General features: G+C 46.8%; 1 protein-coding gene across 2 annotated transcripts in view; it reads right to left on the bottom strand.

Annotated features, from left to right (window-relative positions):
• Positions 1-11,267: 11,267 nt before the first annotated feature.
• The window catches only part of LOC119964741 (L-selectin-like), a 30,430-nt gene continuing 14,126 nt past the window's right edge, over positions 11,268-27,571 (bottom strand). The window contains exons 3-10 of one of the 2 annotated variants that reach the window (XM_038794673.1): positions 25,548-25,928; positions 23,257-23,364; positions 22,469-22,654; positions 21,969-22,154; positions 19,119-19,304; positions 16,385-16,498; positions 15,932-15,959; positions 11,268-11,794 (exon numbers count right to left, since the gene is read on the bottom strand). In XM_038794673.1, the coding sequence (XP_038650601.1) occupies positions 11,788-11,794; positions 15,932-15,959; positions 16,385-16,498; positions 19,119-19,304; positions 21,969-22,154; positions 22,469-22,654; positions 23,257-23,364; positions 25,548-25,928 (1,196 nt within the window). In that variant the 3' untranslated portion in view covers positions 11,268-11,787. The remainder of the gene's footprint in view (positions 11,795-15,931; positions 15,960-16,384; positions 16,499-19,118; positions 19,305-21,968; positions 22,155-22,468; positions 22,655-23,256; positions 23,365-25,547; positions 25,929-27,571) is intronic. The other variant, XM_038794674.1, reaches the window with a different exon arrangement.

Here is a 27,571-nt window from a genome sequence, read left to right as displayed (position 1 = left end):
GGAGGGAGGTGTGGAGGGGGAGGGAGGTGTGGAGGGGAGGAGGTGTGGAGGGGAGGGAGGTGTGGAGGGGAGGGAGGTGTGGAGGGGAGGAGGTGTGGAGGGGAGGGAGGGCGCTGTGGGGGAGGGGTGCTGAGAGGGGGACGGGCGCAGGGAGAGCGGCGCTGTGGGAGGGACGCTGTGGGAGGGAGAGTTTTGGAAGGGGGAGGGGCATTGTGGAGGGGAGGGGCACTGTGGGAGGTGGGGAGGGGGAGGGGTGCTGTGGGAGGTGGGGAGGGGTGCTGTGGGAGGTGGGGAGGGGGAGGGGTGCTGTGGGAGGTGGGGAGGGGTGCTGTGGGAGGTGTGGAGGGGGAGGGCGCTGTGGGGGAGGGGTGCTGAGAGGGGGACAGGCATAGGGAGAGGGGCGCTGTGGAGGGAGAGTTTTGGAAGGGGGAGGGGCGTTGTGGGAGGTGTGGAGGGGTGCTGTGGGAGGTGTGGAGGGTTAGGGTGCTGTGGGAGGTGTGGAGGGTTAGGGCGCTGTGGGAGGTGTGGAGGGTTAGGGCGCTGTGGGAGGTGTGGAGGGTGCTGTGGGAGGTGGGGAGGGGTGCTGTGGGAGGTGTGGAGGGGGAGGGGTGCTGTGGGAGGTGTGGAGGGTTAGGGCGCTGTGGGAGGTGTGGAGGGTTAGGGCGCTGTGGGAGGTGTGGAGGTTGAGGGAGGTGTGGAGGGGGAGGGTGTTGTGGGAGGTGTGCAGGGGGTGGGTGCTGTGAAGGGGAGGGTGCTGTGAAGGGGAGGGACACTGTGGGACAGGAGAGGGATGTAGGTGGAGCGGTGCTGTGAGGGGGAGGGGTGCTGAGAAGGGCACTGTGGGAGATGGGGTGGGGCACTGTGGGAGGGGTAGGGTGCTGTCGGAGGTGTGGAGGGGGAGGGGTGCTGTGGGAGGTGTGGAGGGGAGGGGTGCTGTGGGAGGTGTGGAGGGGGAGGGCGCTGTGGGAGGTGTGGAGGGGAGGGGTGCTGTGGGAGGTGTGGAGGGGAGGGGCACTGGGAGGTGGCGAGGGGGAGGGGTGCTGTGGGAGGTGGGGAGGGGCAGGGGTGCTGTGGGAGGTGGGGAGGGGTGCTGTGGGAGGTGTGGAGGGGGAGGGGTGCTGTGGGAGGTGTGGAGGGGAGGGGTGCTGTGGGAGGTGTGGAGGGGGAGGGCGCTGTGGGAGGTGTGGAGGGGAGGGGTGCTGTGGGAGGTGTGGAGGGGAGGGGCACTGGGAGGTGGGGAGGGGGAGGGGGAGGGGTGCTGTGGGAGGTGGGGAGGGGGAGGGGTGCTTTGGGAGGGGGAGGGCGCTGTGGGAGGTGGAGTGAGGTGTGGAGGGGAGGGTGCTGTGGGAGGTGGGGAGGGTGCTGTGGGAGGTGGGGAGGGGTGCTGTGGGAGGTGTGGAGGGTTAGGGCGCTGTGGGAGGTGTGGAGGGTTAGGGCGCTGTGGGAGGTGTGGAGGTTGAGGGAGGTGTGGAGGGGGAGGGTGTTGTGGGACGTGTGGAGGGGGAGGGTGTTGTGAAGGGGGAGGGTGCTGTGAAGGGGAGGAGCGCTGTGGGACGTGTGGACCAGGAGGGATGCTGTGGGAGGGGTGGGACACTGTGGGACGGGAGAGGGATGGAGGGGGAGCGGTGCTGTGAGGGGGGAGGGGTGCTGAGAAGGGCACTGTGGGAGATGGGGTGGGGCACTGTGGGAGGGGTAGGGTGCTGTGGGAGGTGTGGAGGGGGAGGGGTGCTGTGGGAGGTGTGGAGGGGAGGGGTGCTGTGGGAGGTGTGGAGGGGGAGGGAGGTTTGGAGGGGGAGGGGGAGGGGTGCTGGGGGAGGTGTGGAGGGGGAGGGAGGTGTGGAGGGGGAGGGTGCTGTGGGAAGTGTGGAGGGGGAGGGGTGCTGTGGGAGTTGTGGAGGGGGAGGGTGCTGTGGGAAGTGTGGAGGGGGAGGGGTGCTGTGGGAGGTGTGGAGGGGAGGGGTGCTGTGGGAGGTGTGGAGGGGAGGGCGCTGTGGGAGGTGTGGAGGGGAGGGGTGGAGGGGGAGGGTGCTGTGGGAGGTGTGGAGGGGGAGGGCGGTGTGGAGGGGGAGGGTGCTGTGGGAGGTGTGGAGGGGGAGGGTGCTGTGAAGGGGAGGGGCGCTGTGGGAGGGGTAGGGTGCTGTGGGAGGTGTGGAGGGGGAGGGCGCTGTGGGAGGTGTGGAGGGGAGGGGTGCTGTGGGAGGTGTGGAGGGGGGGAGGTGTGGAGGGGGAGGGTGCTGTGGGAGGTGTGGAGGGGGAGGGTGCTGTGAAGGGGAGGGGCGCTGTGGGACGTGTGGACCGGGAGGGATGCTGTGGGAGGGGTGGGGCACTGTGGGACGGGAGAGGGATGGAGGGGGAGCGGTGCTGTGAGGGGGGAGGGGTGCTGAGAAGGGCACTGTGGGAGATGGGGTGGGGCACTGTGGGAGGGGTAGGGTGCTGTGGGAGGTGTGGAGGGGGAGGGCGCTGTGGGGAGGTGTGGAGGGGAGGGGTGCTGTGGGAGGTGTGGAGGGGAGGGGTGCTGTGGGAGGTGTGGAGGGGGAGGGCGCTGTGGGAGGTGTGGAGGGGGAGGGTGCTGTGGGAGGTGTGGAGGGGGAGGGAAGTGTGGAGGGGAGGGGCACTGTGGGACGTGTGGACCAGGAGGGATGCTGTGGGAGGGGTGGGGCACTGTGGGACGGGAGAGGGATGGAGGGGGAGCGGTGCTGTGAGGGGGGAGGGGTGCTGAGAAGGGCACTTAAGGAGATGGGGTGGGGCGCTGTGGGAGGGGTAGGGTGCTGTGGGAGGTGTGGAGGGGGAGGGCGCTGTGGGAGGTGTGGAGGTGGAGTGAGGTGTGGAGGGGGAGGGTGCTGTGGGAGGTGTGGAGGGGGAGGGCGCTGTGGGAGGTGTGGAGGGGGAGGGAGGTGTGGAGGGGGAGGGTGCTGTGAGGGAGTAAGAGGGACGTGAGGAGGGAAAGGCCTCTGAGGGGGTGGGCACACTCAAGCAGGGAAGGGGCATTCAGACGGGAGGGGGCACTCAGGCAGGCGAGGGGGCATTTAAACAGGGGGTGCACTCAGACAGAGAGGGTGGAGGACATTCTAACACAGTGGTTGGATGGGGGGCATTCACTTAGTCAACTGAGCACTCAGAGAGCGGGCACTCAGACAGAGAGGGGGCACCCAGACAAGGAAAGGAGAGAGGAACTTTGTCAGGGAGTGTGGCACTCAGACATAATAATAATCATCTTTATTGTCAGAAGTGGGCTGACATTAACACTACAATGTAGTTACAGTGAAAAGCCCCTGGTTGTCACACTCACACTGTGCCTGTTCAGATACGCTGCGAGAGAATTCAGAATGTCCAAATTACTTAATTACATGGGGCCACACAGTTGTGGGTGGTGGGGGCAGCACCCATGTGGGGATGGGTTATGCACCGAGTCGGAGGACAGCACTCAGTTTGTTGGGCAGAGGGTGCAGCACCCAGTCAGGAGCTCAGCACCTTGACAGAAAACGCAGAGGTGGGGATATGAGCTATAACCAAAACTGCCAATGGCAACATCACCTACATCGCAAGTCCACATGCCAAGCAGCAATAAAGAAAACCTCGATGGGGAACCAGGGAGACTAGAAAAAAACAGATACCAAATGGAGAAAAGCAAATTACTGCAGAAGTTGGAATCTGAAACGAAAGGGAAAATGCTGGAAAATCTCAGCAAGTCTGGCAGCATCTGTAGGGAGAGAAAAGAGCTAACGTTTCGAGTCCGATGACTCTTTGTCAAAGCTCCACATGGGACCCACGTGGGTCCTAGCTACGCTTGCCTTTTTATGGGGTATGTGGAACATTCCTTGTTCCAGGCCTATCCGGGCACCCTGCCACAACTCCTTTACAGATACATTGATGACTATTTTGGTGCCGCGTCATGCTCTCGCCCGGACCTGGAAAAATTCATCAACTTCTCTTCCAGTTTCCACCCCTCCATCACTTTCACCTGGCCCATCTCAGATACTTCCCTTCCCTTCCTTGATCTGTCTGTCTCCATTTCCGGCAATAGACTATCCACTAATATCCACAACAAGCCCACAGACTCCCACAGCTATCTGGACTACAGCTCTTCGCACCCTACACCCTGTAAGGACACCATCCCTTTCTCTCAGCTCCTTCGCCTCCGTCGCATTTGTTCCGACGATGCCACTTTCCAAAATGGTGCTTCGAAAATGTGTTCATTCTTCCTCGACCGTGATTTCCCACCTACAGTTGTGGACAGGGCCCTCAACAGTGTGCGGTCCATCTCCCACGCCACTACCCTTGCCCCCTCCACTCCCTCCCAGAACAAGGATAGAGTCCCCCTCGTTCTCACATTTCATCCCACCAGCCTCCGTATGCAAAGCAGATACACAAATGGATTCTTATACCACACCAATCTCTTTTTTATTTGATATATCCAGCATTAGTGTTTCTTCCTTCTAGAACTAAGGGATGGTGTAATGTGTGGAATTGCTGGAAATGCAAAAGTGGGTTGGAAGGCTTTCTAGCTGTACGTATCAATCCCTGATGGCCCGAGAAAGGGAAATCTGCGAGCAGCCCAGGAAAACGATGCATTTTAAATTTCCTTGTGCAGTAGCACTCCCACAAAGTATTGCACGATATCACAAGTTTTGCTGCAGTGAAGTCCCTGGCTGAGTAAAATCACCCTATTTCTCCACCCACCAAAAGAGAGCTTTCCTACTTGGGGTAACTAGACCAGGGGGGGCGGGGGAGGTGGGGGGTGCGGTGGCTGTGAGAGAGAGATATGGACCGGTAACAGCAGTATTTTTAACCCACGTATTATTCATCTGAATCAGTTTTGTTGTTTTAACTTTAAGAACTCCAACACCACCTGTGCAATATTGTTTTATTTTCTCCTGCGGCTGCTTTCATCTATCCACTAGGTCATGTATAGTTCTTTCATGAACCTTGGAGAGAATATTTTCCTCCCAGCCCACTGCTATTTCTATATTGAATGATTCCCCATAGTGCCTGTTTCCTTCCCTCCTCTAACGTTTTAATTTCAAGTGTTTGAAGATGTTCTACATCCGTGACTGACCAACAATCAGAACGCTGAGAAAAAAACATCTATCCCTTGAGGATTAGAATTTAAACTCATAACCTGTGCTTGATATAAAAATGATTGCCCACTGACCTCTTTGCATCTCATCTAATTTGGCTACATAGTTTAACTGATTGGAAATTGATTCACGCACACAGTGACATCTACAAGAATGGTTTTCCACAACTAATTGATATTTCTGATGAACAGGCTTAGATCTTGCCAATTAAATAAGTTGAAAGTAATAAATAAAGCACTAGTCTCTTCCATTTTTGCTGTTTTTGTGGGCGGCACGTGGCACAATGGTTAGCACTTCTCCCTCACAGCACCAGGGAACCCGGTTCAATTCTGGTCTTGTCTGACTGACTGTGTGGAATTTGCACTTTCTCCCCATGTCTGGGAGATATGCAGGTTAGATGGGGTTGCAAGGTTATGGGGATAGTGTAGGGGAGTGGGCCTAGGTAGGATGCTCGTTCAGAAGGTTAGTGCAGACTCGATGGGCCGAATGGTCTCCTGCACTGTAGAAACCCTATAGTTCTCTGGTTATATTTGTGCACATTGACCGAGTACATCATTAAGATATATTTAAAACAAATATATTGTTTGCCTCTACAAGGGCTTTTATTGCTCAAATTATTTTAACAGCCCTTGTGCGAATTGCAGAAATGTTCAGTAGGTTAAACTTGGATGTTGCAGTTCACTTTGGCCTCCCTCTTTTTATATATTTAAAGAAACTCTTGAAGTCTTTTTATTACACTTGCTAGTTTATCCTCGTGTTTATCTTCTCCCTCTTATGTTTTGGTCATCTTTGTTGGTTTTTAAAACTTCCCCAATTCCCTGGTTTACCACAAATCTTTGCTTCATTATACATTTTTTTTTCTTTCAATTTAATACTATCCTTCACTTCCTTGGTTAACCATGGTTGATGTATTCCCTTCCTAGAATTCTTCCTTACTGGGATATATCTTTGTTGTGAGTCATGAACTATTTTCAGGATGTTCTGCCATTGCTGAACAACCGTCTTTCCTGCTAAACTCCTTTCCCAGTCCACTCCAACTTACTCTGCCCTCATTCCTTTATAATCACCCTTATTTAAGTGTGGCACAGTTGTTTCTGGCCCAAGTTTCTCACTCTCAAATTGAATGCTAAATTATACCATGATATGGTCACTGCTTCCTCAAGGATCTTTACTCTGAGATTGTTTATTAAACCTGCCTCATTACACATTACCAAATCCAAAATAGTCTGACCTCTGGTTGAATACACAACATACTGTTCCAGAAAACAGACTGTTAGACCACTGTCAGGAATTTGGGAAATTACTGAGATTACAGTGAATTTGAGATTAAATTAAAAATGACAAATAAGTAACAAGATGAGCAGAAGTCTGGAGACATTGAGGAGTGATGGGCCATTTCAGAAACATTGTTTGCCAGAGATCAATGAGGCTGTACAAATGGTAACTTCTCAAGGCAAGGTATTTGAAAGAGGTATACAGCAGAATCCAGATGGGGATGTAGCCATCTGGGATGGCCACGTCCCGATTACAAAATGGACACTTTGCAAAGAATGCAGGGAAAATGGACAATACTGAGAAAGCAAGCAGGTGCAAGGTTTATCTGTTGATTGGAGCCGTAGCTCCCAGACAAGACCGATACTGCCATTACCATACTGATGAGCCATCAAAAGGGTAACATTCAAGTAAACAATACCATGGCAGACACCCCGGCGCCAGAGGAGACGAGAACAAAGCAGGCCAATGGCCACCTAGGACACGCCCAGCAATCAGGGAACCCACCTCTTTATTAGAGGAAATCGATAGGAACGATTGAGAAACGGCCCAATTAATTGGAGCCAAGTTCAAGGCCTGCCCAAAAGCGCGCAAAGCCCCTTTTGGGAATAAGAAGGATCCCCCAAGAGAGACTCGCTCTCTTGGCCTTGGCTCTCAGCCAGGAGAGACTTGCCTAGCAGCTGCACCAGAACAAGTAAGCCCAAAGTCAACGCACGCTACGAGACAGACGCTCTTATCTGCTATTCCGTACCAGCTCAACCCCAGCAGCCTCAGAACCGGACAACGGCCATTGTTCTTCTGACTGAGTGGGCACCCGAAGATAAGTATTGGCTTTAGTAGTAGCGATAGTTTAGTTGGTAGAGTTTTGTGCATGAGTATATTTGACTGTGTGTGTAAATAAATGAGCATTGATTTCGAACTTACTAACTGGTGTATCGAGTCTTTGATCAGTATTCGGTTTTGAACCTTGCGGCAGTATCGAAAGATACCTGGCGACTCTTGAGCAAACGTAATTATAATTAAGGAAGGCGACTATATTAACCGCCATAAACTAGAGCCAATTAAAGAGAGAACACAATGAGCAACAGGGAACATCAAAGAGATTGAACAATATAACTGTTTGGCCCCTCATTGGCTGTTTTCCATCCAATAGCCCACTAGGGCAGTTCCATCTGTGATTTGAGCCATGGAAGCCTGTTCCAGCTAACATTTAAAGCCACAGCAGATTGAAGAGAGACTCCTCGAAAAGACGCAGTTTTGTGCCTTTGCTGAACAGGAAGAGACGTTTTTGCAGACTTGGTCACCTAAGTGGGATTGTGAGGTAATTATTAACTGGATTTAACCTATAGAGATATTAAAATTGGATGTTGCTTGGGAAAAGAATGTCCCAGTTGAGTTCAGGGAATGTGGACATATTTTGGAACAAGAGCTAACTTCAGATAATATGGTGTATTTAGTTATTCATATACGTAATTGTCATGGTATATGTTAGACTTTTGTCGAGTATTTTTTATTTTCTCTTACTTTAATAAATATTCTTTATTACTTTATTGATTGTTTACAGAATGACTGGACTGGTTTCTCATTGGGTTGTACATTGATCCTCACATAATTGCAAACAAGTTATCCTTCAGGGTTTTGAGACACTCTCGCAAGTAACATCAGCGGAGTTCTAAACACACCTGGAATACAGTGAATTGTTTTGGTCCCTTTATCTAAGGAAACATATACTGGCATTGGAGGCAACCCAGAGAAGAAGGTTGATGGAGGAATTTTCTTATGAGGAGGGGTTGAGTAGGTTGGGCCTGTACTCATTGGGGTTTAGAAGAATGACAGGTGACCTTATTGAGACATATTGGATTCTCAGGGGCTTGACATGGGAGATGCTGAGAAGGTGTTTCCTCTCGTGGAGAGTCTAGAACCAGAGAGCATAATCTCAGAGTAAGGAGTCGCCCATTTAAGGCAGAGATGAGGAGGAATTTCTTCTGTCAGAGGGTAGTAGATCTTTGGAATTGTTTACCGCAGAGAGCAGCAGTGGCTGGGTTGTTCAGGATGTTCACGGCTGAGATAGACAGATTTTTAATCAGTTAATGGAATCAAGGGTTATGAGGAAAAGGCAGGAAAGTGGAGTTGAGGATTATATCAGATCAGCTATGACTTCATGGCAGAGCAGACTTGATGGGCCGAATAGCCTACTTATGTTCCAATATCTTATGGATGTTGCAGTCTGAAAGTAGCATTTGTGTTAGTGTTGTGCACAACAATTTGAATCTGACAACAAAATAGGATTTGCAACTTAATCCTTTTATTGTACTTAACCCAAGTCTTTGACACACGCAATATCATTAAGCAGTGGACACAGAGAGAAATAAACATTATCATATTATTTTCCCTGGGTAGAGACCAACAATGATCTTGTTGATCTTGACTTTACAATTGTAAACTAAAGTTCAAGGACCTTATAAACTTGTAGTCATGCACACAGTCCTTGTTGATTTATTGTGACACAATGGGCGCAATTTTACGAAATGGGGACATCGTCACATTGTGAGGGTGTTTAGCCACCTGTTTCCTGATGTTCGCAGCACCAAGATACACCCCGCTATTTAACACTCTCCCGGTTAGATAGGGGGCCTCAGCGGGGAACGCGTGGCTGAGGCTGCACTTAGCCCCGTTTTGTGCACTGAGGACCTCTGCTCCCCGGAGCTCATTGGTGTAGCAAGAGATCCCGATGCGTCTCTGACCCCCCCCCCCCCCCCCCCCCCCCCCAAGCACCAACGCACTGTGGAAGGGTTCCCGGGCCCCCCCAAGCCAGATTGCCGCCTCGTAAAAAATTGATAGTGATCACAATTCAGTCAGATTCAGTATTACCATGGAAAAGGACAGGGATAAAGCAGGAGTATCCATGGAAAAGGACAGGGATAAAGCAGGAGTATCCATGGAAAGGGACAGGGATAAAGCAGGAGTATCCATGGAAAAGGACAGGGATAAAGCAGGAGTATCCATGGAAAAGGACAGGGATAAAGCAGAAGTATCCATGGAAAAGGACAGGGATAAAGCAGGAGCATCTATGGAAAAGGACAGGGATAAAGCAGGAGTAAAGATTTTGAACGGGGGGAAGGCAAATTTTACAGAAATGAGAGGGACTTGGCTGAGGTGAACTGGCCAGCACTGCTTGAGGAAAGATCAGTGGGAAACCAGTAGGAAGCACTAAAAGGAGAGATCTTAAAGGTGCAAAGTAGACATGTCCCCTCCAAAAATAAGAGTGGTACTGCCAAATATAGACCCCCCTGGTTGTCAAGAGGAATACAGGGAAAGATCAAACAGAAAAAGAAAGCGTACGATAGGCATAAAGAACTAAGCACTGCAGATAGCCTAGACAAGTATAAGGAAGTGCAGGGATGAAGTCAAAAAGGAAATAAGGAAATTAAAGCGAGGGCATGAAAAAAGATTAGCAAGTAAAGTTAAAGAAATCCCAAAGATGTTTTAGCAATATATTAATGGTAAAAGGTTAGTTAAGGAAAATGTGGGGCCTATCAGAGATGAAGAAGGGAACTTGCGGGTAGATGTAGAGGCTCTGGGAAGGGTTTTAAATGAATATTTTGGCTCCGTGTTTACAAAGGGAATGGATGATGCAGATATAGTAGTCCAGGAGGTACACTGTGAGATATTGGATGGGATAATCATAAAGAGAGAGGAAGTATTCGAAGGGTTGAAATCTTTGAAAGTTGATAAGTCGACAGGGCCAGATGGATTGTTTCCGAGAGGGAGGGTGGGATTAGAAAGGGCACCTGGGTGTCCTCAGGCTGGCACGGAGAAGATGGGCCAAATGATTCTATGATTCTACATGCCATTGTCGTGTGGCCTTTTCATAGGCCTGACATGCACATGTGCCTCTGAGGTCAGTGTTGTCATTGTGAGTACCATAGGAATTTTGAATTTCCACCGCCACGTTATTTTTGTGCACTGGTGCAGGTTTTGAAAGCCCCCAAAAAATGCATTTCCTTGGAGTGTGTGAGCACTGGGAGAAGCCTGCTGAGGAATCTGGAACATTCTTCCTGGCAAGTGTTAAATGTTTTGACGTCTTCAAATGTCTCTGTGTATTGTAATGAAGATGGGCTTTTCATATAATGATTGATCATAAGGCTCAGCCCCACTTATTAGTGTTAGAAAGTGCCTCCTTAGATGGTTTAGCTACAAAAAGCAAGGCATAGCTGAACTGCTCAAATGTGAGTTGATCATTGCATTGACTAATACTGTGTAAGTGTTGATATGCATTACAATGTCTTAATAAATTCAAAACTGTAGAAATATATGCTGCCAAACACTCTTGTCATGTTTTGCACTGAGTTTAAATGTCCAGAATGAGGATTGAATGAGAGTTGATTGTTTCATCTGCACCCATTGTGATTGCATGGTCCCCAAGGGGAAGTGGCTATGGGGCATAGAAGGCAGGCATGGGAAGTATGAAAGGGCATTTAGCATGATGGAGGATATTGGTGTATGTTGGGGTTATGGAGTGACATGGAGGATATGAGGGAGAATGAGATGGGCATGTGGGATATGAGGAAGCATGGAATGAATGAGAGAGTATGGAGGGGCAAGGGAAGGGGTGAATGGTGAGGTTTCGTGGCCTGAAGAATCATGTTGGAAACTACTGACCCCAAGAATCATGGTGGGCCTTCCACCAGCCTGTTTGGTGTCCATACTATAAATTGCACATGCGTAAAAAAACAAATATCCAGGGAAAAGTTAAATATTTTTTTCTTATAAATTTGGAGTACCCAATTCATTTTTTCCAATCAAGGGGCAATTTAGCGTGGCCAATCCACCTACCCTGCACATTTTAGGGTTGTGGGGGTGAAACCCACGCAAACACGGGGAGAATGTGCAAACTCCACACGGATAGTGGCCCAGAGCCGGGATCAAACCTGGGACCTTGGCGCCGTGAGGCAGCAGGGCTAACCCACTGCACCACCATGCTGCCCTTGAGAAAAGTTAAACATGAGTTTGTTGTGCATTTCTGAAGCTGCAAAAGAACCTGATTCGCATTTTGTAAGCCTGAGACAAAAATCTGAACCTTATCTCTACACAGCAGCCAACCAAGCAAACTAATTAAACAAGGAAATTTAATTTAACCAGTATTTTATACATTTTATAAAGCTTGTTGGACCTCAAAAACTGTTCAGTAATGGTTAATAACTTGGGACATAAACATTAGTTTCTCCTCTCAATTACTATTAGAAATTGTGACATCTTCACATTTAAACACAATCTCAGAGCATAGTTTTACAGGTTGGTATCGTTCAATATCTAATACATTTGTCTCGTGAATCATAGCGACAAAAAGTCTCCAATTTTTTGTGAAGAAAATACATGTTTCAGGTGTTGAACATCTGCCTTTTTTCTGGTTGAATCTTGGAATTGGCCAGTCTATTTAAGTCCTGTAATAAGGAACAAAATTGAGAATCTGTTATCATTATTTGATTACAGCCTTTAAATACAGTATTCTGACTGAATATGGTGCACAATTCCTTCATTAGAAGTAGACTAACAAGGGTGTCCACTAATTAGTTGCTTCATGAGACCCATAATTATCAATAGTTCTTAGTTACAAATTGAAGAAAAGTTGTCATATATTCATGTATTAAGAAAAAGATGAAACTGCACTTTTTCCGATATAGGTTGCTGAATGGGTCACAGAAGAGTCCTTGACTTTACTTTCCTTTAACAGGATTCCACTGTGTTTGATGTAGCATTTGTTACCAATGTCAATCATGGAAAGGCGCATTTGAGAGAAGTTACACCAGTTCAGCATTCCCAGGACTAATCCATTTGGGTAGTTTCATTTACATTAAAGCAATCTTTGGCTGCTTTGGAGGGACTTTTATCTATTGTTTAACAAAAATGTTTTGCCTTGTTGAACGCTGAAGCTATCTCCTGATCAAGGCAGGTGGCACAATCCCAGGTATCTACTGGCACTGGGATAATCCCATGGTCAGAAACAAAGACTGTGGGTAAGAAGTGCCTACATTTCTTTTGGTACCATTGTATAACTGCAGAGTGTGATTGACAGTGTCACGAACCAATCATACACAGGATGAAGATACCAGTCATGTTCTTAGACCATTCATACCTGTTAAGGTGAGAGTTGGACATGGCAAAAATACCACAGAGACAATTAAGAACAAAGAACAAAGAAAAGTACAGCACAGGAACAGGCCCTTCGGCCCTCCCAGCCTATGCCGACCATGCTGCCCATCTAAACTAAAATCTTCTGCACTTACGGGGTCCGTATCCCTCTATTCCCATCCTATTCATGTATTTGTCAAGATGCCCCTTTAATGTCACTATCGTCTCTGCTTCTCCGGCAGTGAGTTCCAGGCACCCACTACCCTCTGTGTAAAAAACTTGCCTCGGACATCTCCTCTAAACCTTGCCCCTCGTACCTTAAACCTATGCCCCCTAATTGACCCCTCTACCCTGTGAAAAAGCCTCTGACTATCCACTCTGTCTATGCCCCTCATAATTTTGTAAACCTGTATCAGGTCGCCCCTCAACCTCCATCGTTCCAGTGAGAACAAAACGAGTTTATTCAACCGCTCCTCTTAGCTAATGCCCTCCATACCAGGCAACATCCTGGTAAATCTCTTCTGTACCCTCTCTAAAGCATCCACATCCTTCTGGCAGTGTGCCAACCAGAATTGAACACTATACTCCAAGTGTGACCTAACTAAGGTTCTATACAGCTGGAACATGACTTGCCAATGTTTATACTCAATGCCCCAGCCAATGAAGGCAAGCATGCCGTATGCCTTCTTGACTACCTTCTCCACCTGTGCTGCCCCTTTCAGTGACCTGTGGACCTGTACACCTAGATTTCTCTGACTGCCAATACTTTTGAAGGATCTACCATTCACTGTATATTCCCTACCTGCATTAGACCTTCCAAAATACATTACCTCACATTTGTCCGGATTGAACTCCATCTGCTATCTCACTGCCCAAGTCTCCAAACAATCTAAATTCTGCTGTATCCTCTGACAGTCCTCATCGCTATCTGCAATTCCACCAACCTTTGTGTCGTCTGCAAACTTACTAATCAGCAGTTACATTTTCCTCCAAATCATTTATATATACTATGAACAGCAAAGGTCCCACCACTGATCCCTGCGGAACACCACTAGTCAAAGCCCTCCAATCAGAAAACTACCTTCCATTGCTACTCTCTGCCTTCTATGACCTCGCCAGTTCTGTATCCATCTTGCCAGCTCACCCCTGATCCCATGTGACTTCATCTTTTGTACCAGTCTACCATGAGGGACCTTGTCAAAAAGGCCTTACTGAAGTCCATATAGACAACATCCACTGCCCTACCTGCATCAACCATCTTTGTGACCTCCTCGAAAAACTCTATCAAGTTAGTGAGTTCCCCTTCACAAAACCGTGCTGCCTCTTGCTAATACGCCCATTTGCTTCCAAATGGGAGTAGATCCTGTCTCAAAGAATTCTCTCCAGTAATTTCCCTACCACTGATGTAAGGCTCACCGGCCTGTAGTTCCCTGGATTGTCCTTGCTACCCTTCCTAAACAAAGGAACAACATTGGCTATTCTCCAGTCCTCCGGGACATCAGCTGAAGACTGAGGATCCAAAGATTTCTGTCAAGGCCTCAGCAATTTCCTCTCTAGCCTCCTTCAGTATTCTGGGATAGATCCCATCAGGCCCTGGAGACTTATCTACCTTAATATTTTTCAAGACGCCCAACACCTCGTCTTTTTGGATCTCAATGTGACCCAGGCTATCTACACACCCTTCTCCAGACTCAATATCCACCAATTCCTTCTTTTTGGTGAATACTGATGCAAAGTATTCATTTAGTACCTCACCCATTTCCTCTGGATCCACACATAGATTCCCTCGCCTGTCCTTCAGTGGGCCCACCCTTTCCTGGCTACCCTCTTGCTTTTTATGTACGTGTAAAAAGCCTTGGGATTTTCCTTAACCCTATTTGCCAATTACTTTTCGTGACTCCTTTTAACCCTCCTGATTCCTTGCTTAAGTTCCTTCCTACATTCCTTATATTCCACACAGGCTTCGTCTGTTCCCAGCCTTCTAGCCCTGACAAATGCCTCCTTTTTCTTTTTGACGAGACCTACAATATCTCTTGTTATCCAATGTTCCCAAAATTTGCTGTATTTATCCTTCTTCCGCACAGGAACATGTCGGTCCTGAATTCCTTTCAGCTGACATTTGAAAGTCTCCCACATGTCAGATGTTGATTTATCCTCAAACATCCGCCCGCAATCTAGGTTCTTCAGTTCCTGCCTAATATTGTTATAATTAGCCTTCCCCCAATTTAGCACATTCACCCTAGGACCACTCTTATCCTTGTCCACCAGCACTTTAAAACTTACTGAATTGTGGTCACTGTTCCCGAAATGCTCCCCTACTGAAACTTCTACCACCTGGCCGGGCTCATTCTCCAAAACAGGTCCAGTATAGCCCCTTCCCTAGTTGGACTATCTACATATTATTTTAAGATGCACTCCTGGATGCTCCTTACAAACTCTGCTCCGTCCAAGCCCCTAACACTAAGTGAGTCCCAGTCAATATTGGGGAAGTTAAAATCTCCCATCACAACAACCCTGTTGCTTTTACTCCTTTCAAAAATCTGTCTACCTATCTGCTCCTCTATCTCCCGCTGGCTGTTGGGTGGCCTGTAGTAAACCCCCAACATTGTGACTGCACCCTTCTTATTCCTGATCTCGCTGATATAGCCTGATATTCCTGATATAGCCTCGCTGCCCCCTGAGGTATCCTCCCGCAGTACAGCTGTGATATTCTCCCTAACCAGTAGCACAACTCCTCCACCCTTTTTACCCCTTTTGATGAAGATGAATTGGCTCAAAAGTTTTCTCTTCATCAAGTGCCAGGTCAAGAACAAGGGTTAAATGAGGAGGAAAGAAGACAATATAAATATGAAAACAATGATTAGGTGATACCAAACCTACAACATAGACGGTAGGGAGAGGGGAAAATTGAGGGAGGTAAGGAGTTCCATAGTTGCCAGACCTGGGAAAGAATAACTGAAAGTAGAAAACTGTCAACAATTCAAGGAATAAATTGGATGAAGGACTGAGGGACGAATGAAAATCTGAGGGGAGACACAATATGATGAAGTTGAGGGGACTGATTGAGATAAAGGAAATAGAGTGAGAGTTAAAATGGGCCTGATAATCAGGCCAGTGAAAAACATCTGGGATTTGGACGTCTTAGTGAGAAGTATGATGTGAAGAGGCCGGCGTTGGACTGGAGTGAGCACAGTAAGAAGTCTTACAACACCAGGTTAAAGTTGGACTTTAACCTGGTGTAAACCTATTTCAGTGAGAGGTGGTCGTGGTACCATTCAGGAATCCAAGCAGATGCATGACCTAATTAACCACATTGTTTCATTAGAAGCTAAAGCTGGATTTCTGCTAGCTACAGTCAACATTCCATTTTCCAATCAATTATTCAAACATTTGAGAAAGCAGTCAACTGGACTGTTACACTCTGTATACAGATTGATATAAAGCATTACCTTATAGATGAAAAACCTTTCTGCATTGCTAGAAGACAAAATAGTAAATATATCAATGTATATCTCAGCTCTAAAATAATGGAAGTATTGTTTAATAAATTTGGATCAATGTGCATTTGAGGAATAATGATTACTGTGATAGATCTAAATCTAATTTCCGCAGAAGAGAGCCAAGACTTTTTCTATTACATTTCTATTCTCCAGAAGGGAGAATCCAGGTCCGGGTAACAAATCTTTAGAATGGGGCCGTCAGTTGTAGTCTGTCTGGGCAGCCAATCAGACCAAAAATCTGTCATTGCTATTTGGTCATCACTTATTCATTTAATCTTTCTAATTTATATTAACAGATCAGCAGAAAAATTAACTCATGAAATGTGCACATGAACAGAGAGGGAACTTATTGTAGTAATCAAATAGCAGAAAGGTGAAATTTGTTTTTTAAAAAAACATTACCTTTCTCTCGATAGTGTTTGATAAGCCAGATAACAAAGGGCACAGAAATTAAGCAGGCTGCTCCAGGAGCAATGAAGATCAATTTTGTATATTTGTGTTTTTCCTGCAGGATACCTAAAACAGAAACAAAAAGCTGCAAATATGATGACAAGAATATAGGAAAGAGTGAGAACATCAGGTTCTGGTGTGGGGCAGAGTTGGATAGAGTAGGAAAGTTCCACTAGTTGTTCATTTGTGAGCTGTCAGCTAACTCACCTAAGGCAGGAGATGCAGGTGCTTGAGCACCGCTGAGGTAGGCAGGAAAATGCAATAACCAGCCTGATGCTGATTACTATCCAATCATTGCAGCTGGAAAATAGATGTTTGGGTATGAGTTCTGTGAGGACAGGATGGGACTGGACTGGAATTGAATGACCATCTGAAATTGGAGGTAACAATATTTCCATGTATGTGCTGCCCTTACCCTTCTGAATGCCAGAGGAGGTCATAAGTTTGGAATGTGCTGCCGAAGAAGCCTTGATGAGTTGCTGTATACAGTAGTTAACGTTGTAGTTAATACACACTGCAACCATGATTCATTGGTGTGGTTGCGCTGAGTGTTGAATCTGAAGAAGAATAGTATTATATACATGACACATTGGTGACCACCCATTGTGGATCAAGTGCCGATCGAGCAGATGCTTTGTCCTATATGGCATTGGCCTTCTTGAGTGTTCTGGAAGTTGCATTCACCCAGGCAAGTGGAGAGTGCTTCGTCACACTCTCGACTTATGCCTTGTTGGTGGTAGAAAGGCTTTGGAGAGAAATGATGTGAGCCACTCACTGCAGAATAATGCACCTACTTGCTGCAATAGATCAAAGGTCAAACAAAAATGAACCATGTTCCTCCCTGGCAACATGGTTATGCCCATGGCTTGAATCCTTCTTCCAAAATTAACAACATGTATAAAATTCATCAGAAAGACCTTTGAGCCTGGCCCGTAGTGTCTGCACTGCCTTCTGCTCCTTCTCATTATAACTCACCACTCCTTGCATTGCATTCAAACCTCAGCTCAGGTTGTATTAAACTAAGTAGTGGCAGTTACTCCTCAGTCGACCCAGTGAATTAATGGTTAATGTTATGGGGAACTGTTGCTCATGCCGTATAAATTATTAGATTTAACATTTTGAATTCTCTCAGGTTAAAATAAGGCAATTATATTGCAGTTCTAAAGTAAAATAGGAAGGATATGCATCTCACTTCACGCTGGAGTGATTTTGAAGTAGTCAGCAGTGAAACTAACAGAAAGCACTTAACTCTTTCTGATGTGGTCCAGAAGCTGTCAATCAAAGCTTGATGTTTATAAACATTGCAGTTAGTTTCACAGCTGACTCTTCAAAGTTACTCAAGGGTGAAGGGAGATGAATGAAAAATGCTGACACCTGGGTGTGTGTGGAAGCTGTCAATCACAGCCTAGAAATCAATATCAAAGAGAAATGAATGTATAGCTTGCAGATCAAAGATCTGATGTGATTTAAACCCAGCTGAGTGGTTTTCATTTTCCAGGAATTGATAGGTGATGCTTCCTGTGGCTGAGCTAGTAGACGTATTGCCCAAGTAAGCTTTAAAGCAGAGATTTTTTTTTTCACTGCGTCTGTCTGGACTGCTCTCTAGCTTCCAGACAGGGATCTCTCCTCTGGGGGATCTCTGGTGGGGATCTCTTTAATCAGGGGTCTCAGGGGTCTCTTTAATTAAAGGGTCTCTGGGGGCGGTCTCTTGGGGAGAGGTCTCTTTAATTAGGGGTTCTCTGGGGATCTCTTTGAATAGGGGTTCTCTGGTGGGGGCATGGTGATGGGGGTCTGGTGGATGTGCAGACCTTGCACTTTGGGGAGGAGCTACACCCTTGTTCCACGCAAGGTCAACCACTTCAGGTACACATTTAACAAGACCTGCACCAATTCTTGCCCACGTGATTCACGGCCCAGAGGACTGGACAATCACGAGGGCATGGAGAATATGGTACCCAGCCCATTAAGAGGATGCAACTGTGTCATTAAGGGCAGCACGGTGGCACAGTGGTTAGCATTGCTGCCTACGGCAGTGAGGACCTGGGTTCGAATCCCGGCCCTGGGTCACTGTCTGTGAGGAGTTTGCACATTCTCCCCGTGTCTGCGTGGGTTTCACCCCCACAACCCAAAGATGTGCAGGGTAGGTGGATTGGCCACATTAAATTGCCCCTTAATTGGAAAAAATAATTGGGTACTCTAAATTTATTTTTAAAAACTGTGTCATTAAGACCCATTTGTATCCTTCTGCTGGCATGGGGTGCGAACCTCGATCCAGGTGCCAGCGGGAGAATGGCGTATTGGAAACGGATCCGTGTTGGACGCCACTCCCATTTCCCCCCCGGCACTCGATTCTCTACCGGATCAAGAATACCGCTATGGGCTGCAGAGAATCCAGCACAATGATGGAAAATATCCTAAGAGATTGGTATTATATGTAGGGTACACTATCACCGACCAATATTATGCTACACATTTATTTGAAACCCCAGTACAATAGCATTGAAGACCAGTGATGATTAATGAGACAGTTGAAATTAAAATAAAGATCTAAATAATTTTCACCATTACTCCTGAAAATACCAACTCATGGCCAATACTGTTTATAGACCCTGGAACCCCCAGTGAAATGAGGTGCAATTATAGAGAGAAGAATATATATTAGAACACAATGCCATTCTCAAACTACCTTCACAGTCCGGTATTGGTGATGACCACGCTCCAGAGCCCTCACACTGAAGACTCACTGACCCATTCAACAAAAAACCTTCTACACAGCCAAAGTCACAGGTTGAGAGATAGCTGAAGTCTCCAATTGGATGGGAACAGTTTCTGGTCCCATTTCCAGGGAGCTTTAGAACTTTGCATTTCATAACTGGAATGGAAGATTGAAAGTTGAATAATATTTGCATTTAAACCTAAAATTATCAAGCAGGATATCTCAATGCACCTGAAAATAGAGAAGCATTCCTTAATCTTTATCAGTAAGAACTATAATTTAAATTATGGTTAGTAGACTGAAATCTGAGATTCATTATCATTTTACATATCCAATCAAAAAAATGAATAATAAACAGATTTATCTGAGAATATATTTATCTATATTATAGAGAACTGGGGAATTATTTTAGCCACTGATGCTGCGAGTTGAGTGTAGTTATAGTGGGTATTGTTTGTGATATACCTTCGCAGCTGTTCACATTCCTGTTGCATTGCATCGGAGAACCTGTGACCCCCGCAGTGTGAACCCTACTGCACATTGGAACTTACACATGGGACTGGATTCTGCTATTTTGAGGCTATGTCCCCATGCTGGTGTGGGAACGATGGTGTTTTACGACAGAAGAAAATGGTGTAAAATGACCACCGATCCTCCGTTTGGCTGGGGGCTAGCATGTCGGCAGTGGAGAGCACCTGGCTCCAGCTGCCGATACGGCCTGGAGAATTGCCGGGTCTGTGGCCGCGCATGCGCACTGCGGCACCCTGCAGCGGCTGTGGCGAGCAACATGGCGCCAGCCACTCGCGGACCTGGCCTGCGAAATAGTGTCCCTCCATTGGCTGGCCCTCGTACCCGGCCCACCCCCAACAATGCCCCAGCCTCTGATTCAAATATCCCCGTGCCCGCGAATCGGACCTCCACCCACTGTGACGGCGCTGGAATGAGTCCGCAGCCACCACGCCAAGTTCCCGACGGATGAGACCACATGTGACCGACAGCATTGGGAACTTGGCCGGTCAGGGGTGGAGCATGGGGGAAGGAGCTTCAGGCAATGTCATGAGGCAGTCGATCAGAGTACGCCGTTTTGGAGAGGGCGGAGCATTCGGCGATTGGCCGGAGAACGGGGATTCTCCGGCCAACCGCCGAAGTCTAAATCGAAGTTTCCATTAGGATGGGTGCAATTCATTGTTGCTTGGTCAGGAACATTGAAAGTGGCACACTGTTCAACTGGGCAGGTGGAAATTGGGTAGGATTTAACTAAATGGGAACAAAGCCCATTGTGAGCGTGTTTAGCCGCATGTTTCCCACCATTACCAGTCCTAAGAAACACGCTATGAAACAACACTCACATTTGATAGGGGGGCCTCAGTGGGGAACACGTGGCTAAATCCGCATATAGCCCCGTTTTGTGCACTGAGGAGCTCACTCGCCAGAACACCTCAGTGCAGCGAGAGATTGGCACACCATTTTTAAATGGAATCCCAATCCCTCAAGCCCCCAAAGCAATCCCTGACCCTTCCCAAGCCATGATGCACTATGGGTGGGTTCCCAGGCCCTTTCCCTATGTAGGCACCCTCAGTCCAACCACCACCACACAAAAACCGCCAGCTTAGCACCTTGGCAGTGCCATTCTGCCACCATGGCAGTGCCCCTGCCAGTGCTATCTGGGCACTTTGGCAGTTCCAGGCTAGCACTTAGCTGGCACTAACAGGGTGCCAGCCTGCCCAGAGGGCATTTACCTGGGTGCCTCCAATCCCCTGGAAGATCCTCACATATGCTGTTCTGTCTAGTTCCCATTTGTGGAGACCAGTACTGAACAACAGCCATTCAAGGTCTCCAAGGCAAAGGGGAATGATCCCAATGCCCTGGTACCTTGGGAATCTGCACATTAAAGTGAGACTAGCTGTCTTGCTTTAATATGCAGATTTGCCAAAAACTGACCCCTCCCACAATGGGCAGGATTTACACTGCAACATCTCGCATGATCAGGTAAGATCTTGCGAGGCGTTGTGAGCCGGGTAGATCCTGGGAGTGGTCTCCCAGATTCTATCGCCCACGCTGTGCCTTTTCGGTCACAGTTTGGCTGTTTGATCGCGTCTGATGAATTAGTTACTGTGTAATAAAGTTTATATTTTTATTTTGGTGTGTAATTCTAAACATTCAGTTTATTTCTTTTTTGGGTATGTATTTTCTCAAATCCTCATACATCTTTAACTCATGTGCCAACGGCCTCTGAGAGACAGACAGGAGTTTGCCTCTCATGATGCAGTTCTGAGAATAGTTACTTTGAGGTACATGAGGGCACTCGATCCACATTAAAGAGAAGATTTCCTTAATCTGTATTAATAAGAATTATTATTTAAATTGTGGTTCATAGACATAAATGTGAGATTAATTATATTATAGGTTTCTGATTCAAAAAATGGGTTTTGCCTATTAATGATAATAAACAGATTTATCTGAGAATATGTATATCTATATTTTAGATAAATTGGAAACTACATGTAGATTTAATTTAGCCAATGGAGTTACGAGTTGAATTGTAACTGAAATCTCCGATGACATATAAATCATTGTTCAGGAATCTTCAGACTTCCACATTTCACAGCTGAAATATATTTCACTGAAACCCCAGTACAGTAGCAGCAAAAACCAGCAATGGTGTGAAATCCATTGCTTTTTTAAGATATTTTCTCCACTACTCCTCAAAGTACCAACTCATGGCTAATACTGTTTATAGACCCTGGAACCCCCAGTGGAATGAGGTGCAATTATAGAGAGAAGAATATATATTAGAACACAATGCCATTGCCAAACTACCTTCACAGTCCGGTATTGGTGATGACCACGCTCCAGAGCCCTCACACTGAAGACTCACTGACCCGTTCAACAAAAAACCTTCTACACAGCCAAAGTCACAGGTTGAGAGATAGCTGAAGTCTCCAATTGGATGGGAACAGTTTCTGGTCCCATTTCCGGGCATCTTTAGAACTTCGCATTTCATAACTGGAATGGAAGATTGAAAGTTGAATAATATTTGCATTTATATCTAAATTCATTAAGTAGGAATATCTCAACGCACCTTAAAGTAGAGAAGCTTTCCTTATTTTTTACCAATAAGAACTATAATTTAAATTGTGGTTAGTAGACTTAAATGTGAGATTCATTATCACTTTAGGTACCCAATCAAAAAAATGTGTTTTGGCCATGGATGAATAATAAACAAATTTATTTGAGAATATACAAACGTAGATTATAGAGAACTGGAGAATTAGTTTGTGAGTTGAGTGTAGTTATAGTGAGTATTGTTTGTGATGTACCTTCACAGCTGGGTGTCTCTGCTGTCCACATTCCTGTTGCATTGCATCGGAAATCCTGTGAGCCCTGCAGTGTAAATCCTGCTGCACATTGGAATTCACACATGGAGTCAAAGCTGAAGTTTCCATGAGGATGGGTGCAATTCATAGTCGCTTGGTCAGGAACATTGAGAGTGGCACACTGTTCAGCTGGACAGGAGGGATTGGAAAATATGTTAGTTACTGTGTAATAAAGTTTGTATTTTAATTTTGGTTAATTATAAAACTGGCAGGGATGTCACCCTGACTGACATTCTCATTTTCTCTCTCTCTTTTATTTATTTTTTTGTTCTCTCTTTTTGCTTTTGCTTCCTTCCTTATTCTTTCCTTCCTTGTTTACTTTTTCAAGCGTTCTTCCTTTCTCTGTCCTTTATTCTTTGCTTTCCTCCTACCATTATCTCTCTCTCTCTCTCCATTGAACATTCAGAAGCTGCCAACATTGTGATGTTAACAGATTCGGTGATGGTGTGAGATTAGTGTGCAACTCCCCGGCGATTCAAAATGTTACTCAATGTACAAAACACTTTATTATACAGCATAATGTATGTCTTTCAATTAGAGTATTACATTTGAAAACAGCACAAGAAGCAATGGGTTTATTGGATTCATACTCTGTAGTGGTTCAATAATTTGCTAACGCAATGAGGATGGAGAAAGTAATTTTTGCCTCAATATGTTCAGCAGTTTGTTATACTTCAGTGCCGAGAAATTTCAGACATTGTCAGTCACCAGTTTGGTAAAATTGTTCTTACCAAATTCACACTCTGCTCCATAGAATCCTTCAGAACATCGACACGTATAATTTCCAATAGTCTCCACACATTCTCCGTGACCACTGCATGAAGTAGACTTGCATGAAGCTGTTAGGAAAAAACAACGTAAACCCACAGGTCCACACTGGCAAACGTGGCTGCAAACACTCTGAACTGAATGAGGGCTCGTTTTACCAGTCCGAGATCGTTAGTGACCTGCCTGCCTACTGTCACCCAAATTGAGGCTTCTTATTGGTCAAACAATGGCTATCTCAGGACTACTTTCCACCTGTTACAATTTTCAGGGCTCCAGTTTCCTCCCCCTCTAGGTGCCTCAATCCCCCCTCCCCCCCAAACCCATGACTTTAGCTACCGTCCCCTCAGGGCTTCCTGCTATGGCCCCACCAAAAGACCCCCAGTATTTCCCTTCCAGCCGGATCCTGGCTCTACAGATTGATTGGTAGCTCTCTGAAGTGGATCTTCCTCCCCAGATGGGAGAGGAAGTCACGTCTCCAGCCCATACAGATTTAAATGGCTGCAGGGCAGCAGCTAGGAGCTGGGGGTGGGTTTTTGCTCACCAACCTTTTTGGTGGCAATGCGGGAAGTCCTGCTACAGTATCTGAAAAATACTGCCCTGTGCTCCTGCTCTTGATCTCTACAGTCACTGGTGCCTTCTGGAAGTGTACACATGCAGACATTGGGTGAGGCCGTGATCAGCTTCAGCTGTCATCACTCCATTTCATATGTCCATCTAACAATCACCGTCAAGACTCATATCTGAAAAATGCCCATTTAGCTGAAGTAACATGGATAACTAGAACCTACTGTGCTTTGCCCCAGTGAGGACAACACATTCAAGCGCAAAATTAATTTTTTACTTGATCACAGGATTGGGCATTGCTGGCTAGGTCAGCATTTATTACCCATCCCTAATTGACCTTGAGAAGATGGCAGTGAATTGCTTTCTAGAACTGCTGCAATCACATGCTAACATCCCCAAACAGCTTTCTGTCAAACCAACATTGTAGTTCAGGTCATTGCGTCACTTGTATCTGGGAGACAATTGGAAGTGTGAGAAATGATAAGGGGTTGAGGTGTAAAGTGTCCCGGAGGAGAGGGTAATGATCAGGAAGAAGGGCGTGTTTAGGAGGTTGGGAACATAATCTGGAGAGATGGAGAGATGATTTGGAGGTGTTGAAGACCAGAAGCTCAACTGGAGCTGGCAAAGGTGGGAAGCATTGTGGTGGTGCAGGGAGGGTCACTCCTGTGTCTCTAGCTCCACATTCAGGAATGTTTCTTTCAATCAATTTACCTTTTTGGTAACTTTATGCTTAAAATCTGATTGGCTTTCCAGTTTTTGCTTGGCCAATTGCCTGTATGGCCATCTTGCCTCTTTTTAATTCCCCTTCTTCACATCCAGAATGTGCCTCACAATTTCTAACTCCATGCATGTGAGATGCTTAGCATTTACTGAAACAGTTTAATGAATAACTTATTAATTACAGTTCATTCGGAAAGAGCATTGCTTAAAACGTAACTCATTAGCTTTACATTTATCAATCCTCTCTCTTCCTTTTTTCAAAAACTATTGAATATATTTTGTTTTAAAAGCTGTGGGCGCGATTCTCCGCTCCCCACGCTGGGTGGGAGAATCGCGGGAGGGCCGGGCGACTCACGACACACCGCCCTGGCACCCCCCCGCGATTCTCCCACCCCCCCCGCTCGGATGAATCGCCGCTCACCGTTTTTCACGGCGACTGGCGATTCTCCGGCCCGGATGGGCCGAGCGGCCTGACATTCCTGACCGGTTCACGACGGCGGCAACCACACCTGGTCGCTGCTGTCGTGAACATGGCGCCAAAGTTCCATTTGAAGCTTGTGGGGGGCGGAGAGGGGAGTGAGCACCACGGCCGTGCTCAGGAGGGGACTGGCCTGCGATCGGTGCCCACCGATCGTCGGGCCGGCGTCTCCAAGTGACGCACTCTTTCCCCTCCGCCGCCCCGCAAGATCAAGGCGCCACGTCTTGCGGGGCAGCGGAGGGGAAGATGGCAACCGCGCGTCGTTCTCGGCGCGCCGCCTTGATGCAAGCATCAAGGCCCGGCAGCCGAGATTTACAGAGCACCGCTCCTAACCCCCCTGGGGAGGGGGTGAATAGGGTGCGAGGAGCGGCCTCCGAGGCCGTCGTGAAACTCAAGTTCACGACGGCCTTCCCGATGCCGCACGGGAGCGGGGAATTCCGCCCTGTACATTTCAAATACATTCTATGAAAAAGTGGGCAAACAAAATCTTACCTAAATAGCATAATGCTCGTTTCATTTTTCCACAGGGATCATTATTCCACATTCCTGTATCTTTGCCTCTCTTTATATAAATTTCTACACAATCCTCTGACCCATCAGTTGGTTCGCCTTCAGCCCAGTTTTCTGCCTCTTCAGTCAGCGTTTTGTTAGTTCCAACCCAGGTCCAAACATTATGAATCCTTCTTATTCCAATCCAGTAATAAGATGGATTCTTTGGCAGCATCTCATTCAAATGGTTATTTTCTTCACTGTTCTGAATTGCAACCAGGTCAGTGAAGGACTTTTGGCAATAGTTCCTGGCATCTGGCCATGTCATGCCGTTTGTTGAAAAGTTATAGTTCCAGCTGTGGACTCCTTCCCAAATTGCTAGTTCTGTGAAGACAGTAAATGTTCTTAGAATAAAACAGAAAATGCCAGAAGTACACAAGAGATTCATTGGCAGCTGTAAACTGAAAAGATAGGTTGATGTTTTGATTGTAAGCAACTCCTTTAGGAATAAAACTGAAAGAGAATCGTTAGACAATGTCTCCTTTTTCAGTTTGGAGAAAGGGACTTAGGCCTGGAACATCGACCCATCCTTTATGAACAGGAGAGAGAGAGCGGGGCAAACTGAACCTCTATATCCACTGACTGTCCGTCCATACACAGAAGTGTTTTTTGAGTCATTTTTTAAGTAGGCTGTGGCACCTTTCCCTAAATACTTGGTGGTGTGGTCCAATTTTATAAGTAACAGGCAGCAAACTCTGTTTCTGATTGACTCAGAAGAATGGCTTATTCCACATTCAAACCGAGGGAAAGGGATGTTTGCATCCTCCCTCACACACGCACACTCATAGGTAAAGTTGCCATAGTCCCAGATCACCATAAGCTGCTTTCCTCTTTGAGGGGGAGAGCTGACTGATGGTGATTTAACCTGAGGATCACCACACCTCAGGTGAGGGACAAGGTTGAGAAGGCGGGGCCTTCAGGAATGGCGTCAGCCGGTACGGGAATTCAACCTGTGCTGCTGGCCTCACTCTGCATCCTGAACCAGCTGTCTTGCTGACTGTGCTAAACCAGCCCCCTCGCACACTCATATACAGTAAAGGGAACTAAACCACTGTTCTGACTGTAGCTGGGTCAAAATCCTGGAAATCTCTCCCTAACAGCATGCTGTGTGTACCTACATCCCAGGAAATGCAGCAGCAAGGGCAATTAGGAATGGACAATAAATGCTGGTCTAGCCAGTGACATGCACATCCCATGATCAAACAAAAATAAATATCTGTAACCTTTTACAACTATGGATAACAACAGAAAAGAAATGGGTAAAAGAACCACAGAAATGAATATTAGTTCATGTGGTTTCCAGAGTCCAGAAAGTCAAAGTAAACAGAGAGTTTTCTTCATGGTGGATTTCAGTTCAGATGAGTCGCTGGTGGGAGACAGAAGCAGGAAAAGTCCTTGAAAGCAAATGAGGATGCAGCACGCTGTGGCTTCTGTACCTAGGCTGCTTGGCAGGCGATGGTTTGATGCTTTTAAAATAAAACAGGTTTTGAGGAGTCGAGAAATGGTGGCCAGCTGCTTGGACTGCTGGGAGCTCTGCTCTTGCTCTTTTCAGGCTGCAAGTAATCAACAGACTGATCTGTAAGGCTAGAAATGTACCATTATACCTGACTAAGAGGCTAGAAGCATGGAGTCATGTGACTTGTGTTCTTCTTCATGTAGCATAAGCTGCTTCCTTGATGTATACTCTGACAAAGGAAGGTTCAGACTTTTATTGGACAGTTAACAATTCTCCTACTTGAGTTTGACTCTCCTGCTGATCTTGCTATAGTAACTCAATCTAACTAACCAGTCTGCCCTAATCCATGCGGTGGGTGTGATGCTTCCTAATCTGCCCCTGTCTCTCTGAGTGTCGTCTATGGAAAGAGAAAGAGCATGTGTGCCCTGTCCTTTTATATGGGTAGCCCCCTTCTGGTAGTGTCACCTCTGGGTGTGTCTTGACTGCCCATTGGTCATGTCCTATCTTACTG

Source organism: Scyliorhinus canicula, chromosome 4 (genome assembly GCF_902713615.1).
Source record: "Scyliorhinus canicula chromosome 4, sScyCan1.1, whole genome shotgun sequence".
NCBI lineage: Eukaryota > Metazoa > Chordata > Chondrichthyes > Carcharhiniformes > Scyliorhinidae > Scyliorhinus > Scyliorhinus canicula.
The sequence above is the reverse complement of the archived record's forward strand: the minus strand, read 5'-3'. Positions and strand labels throughout refer to the sequence as shown.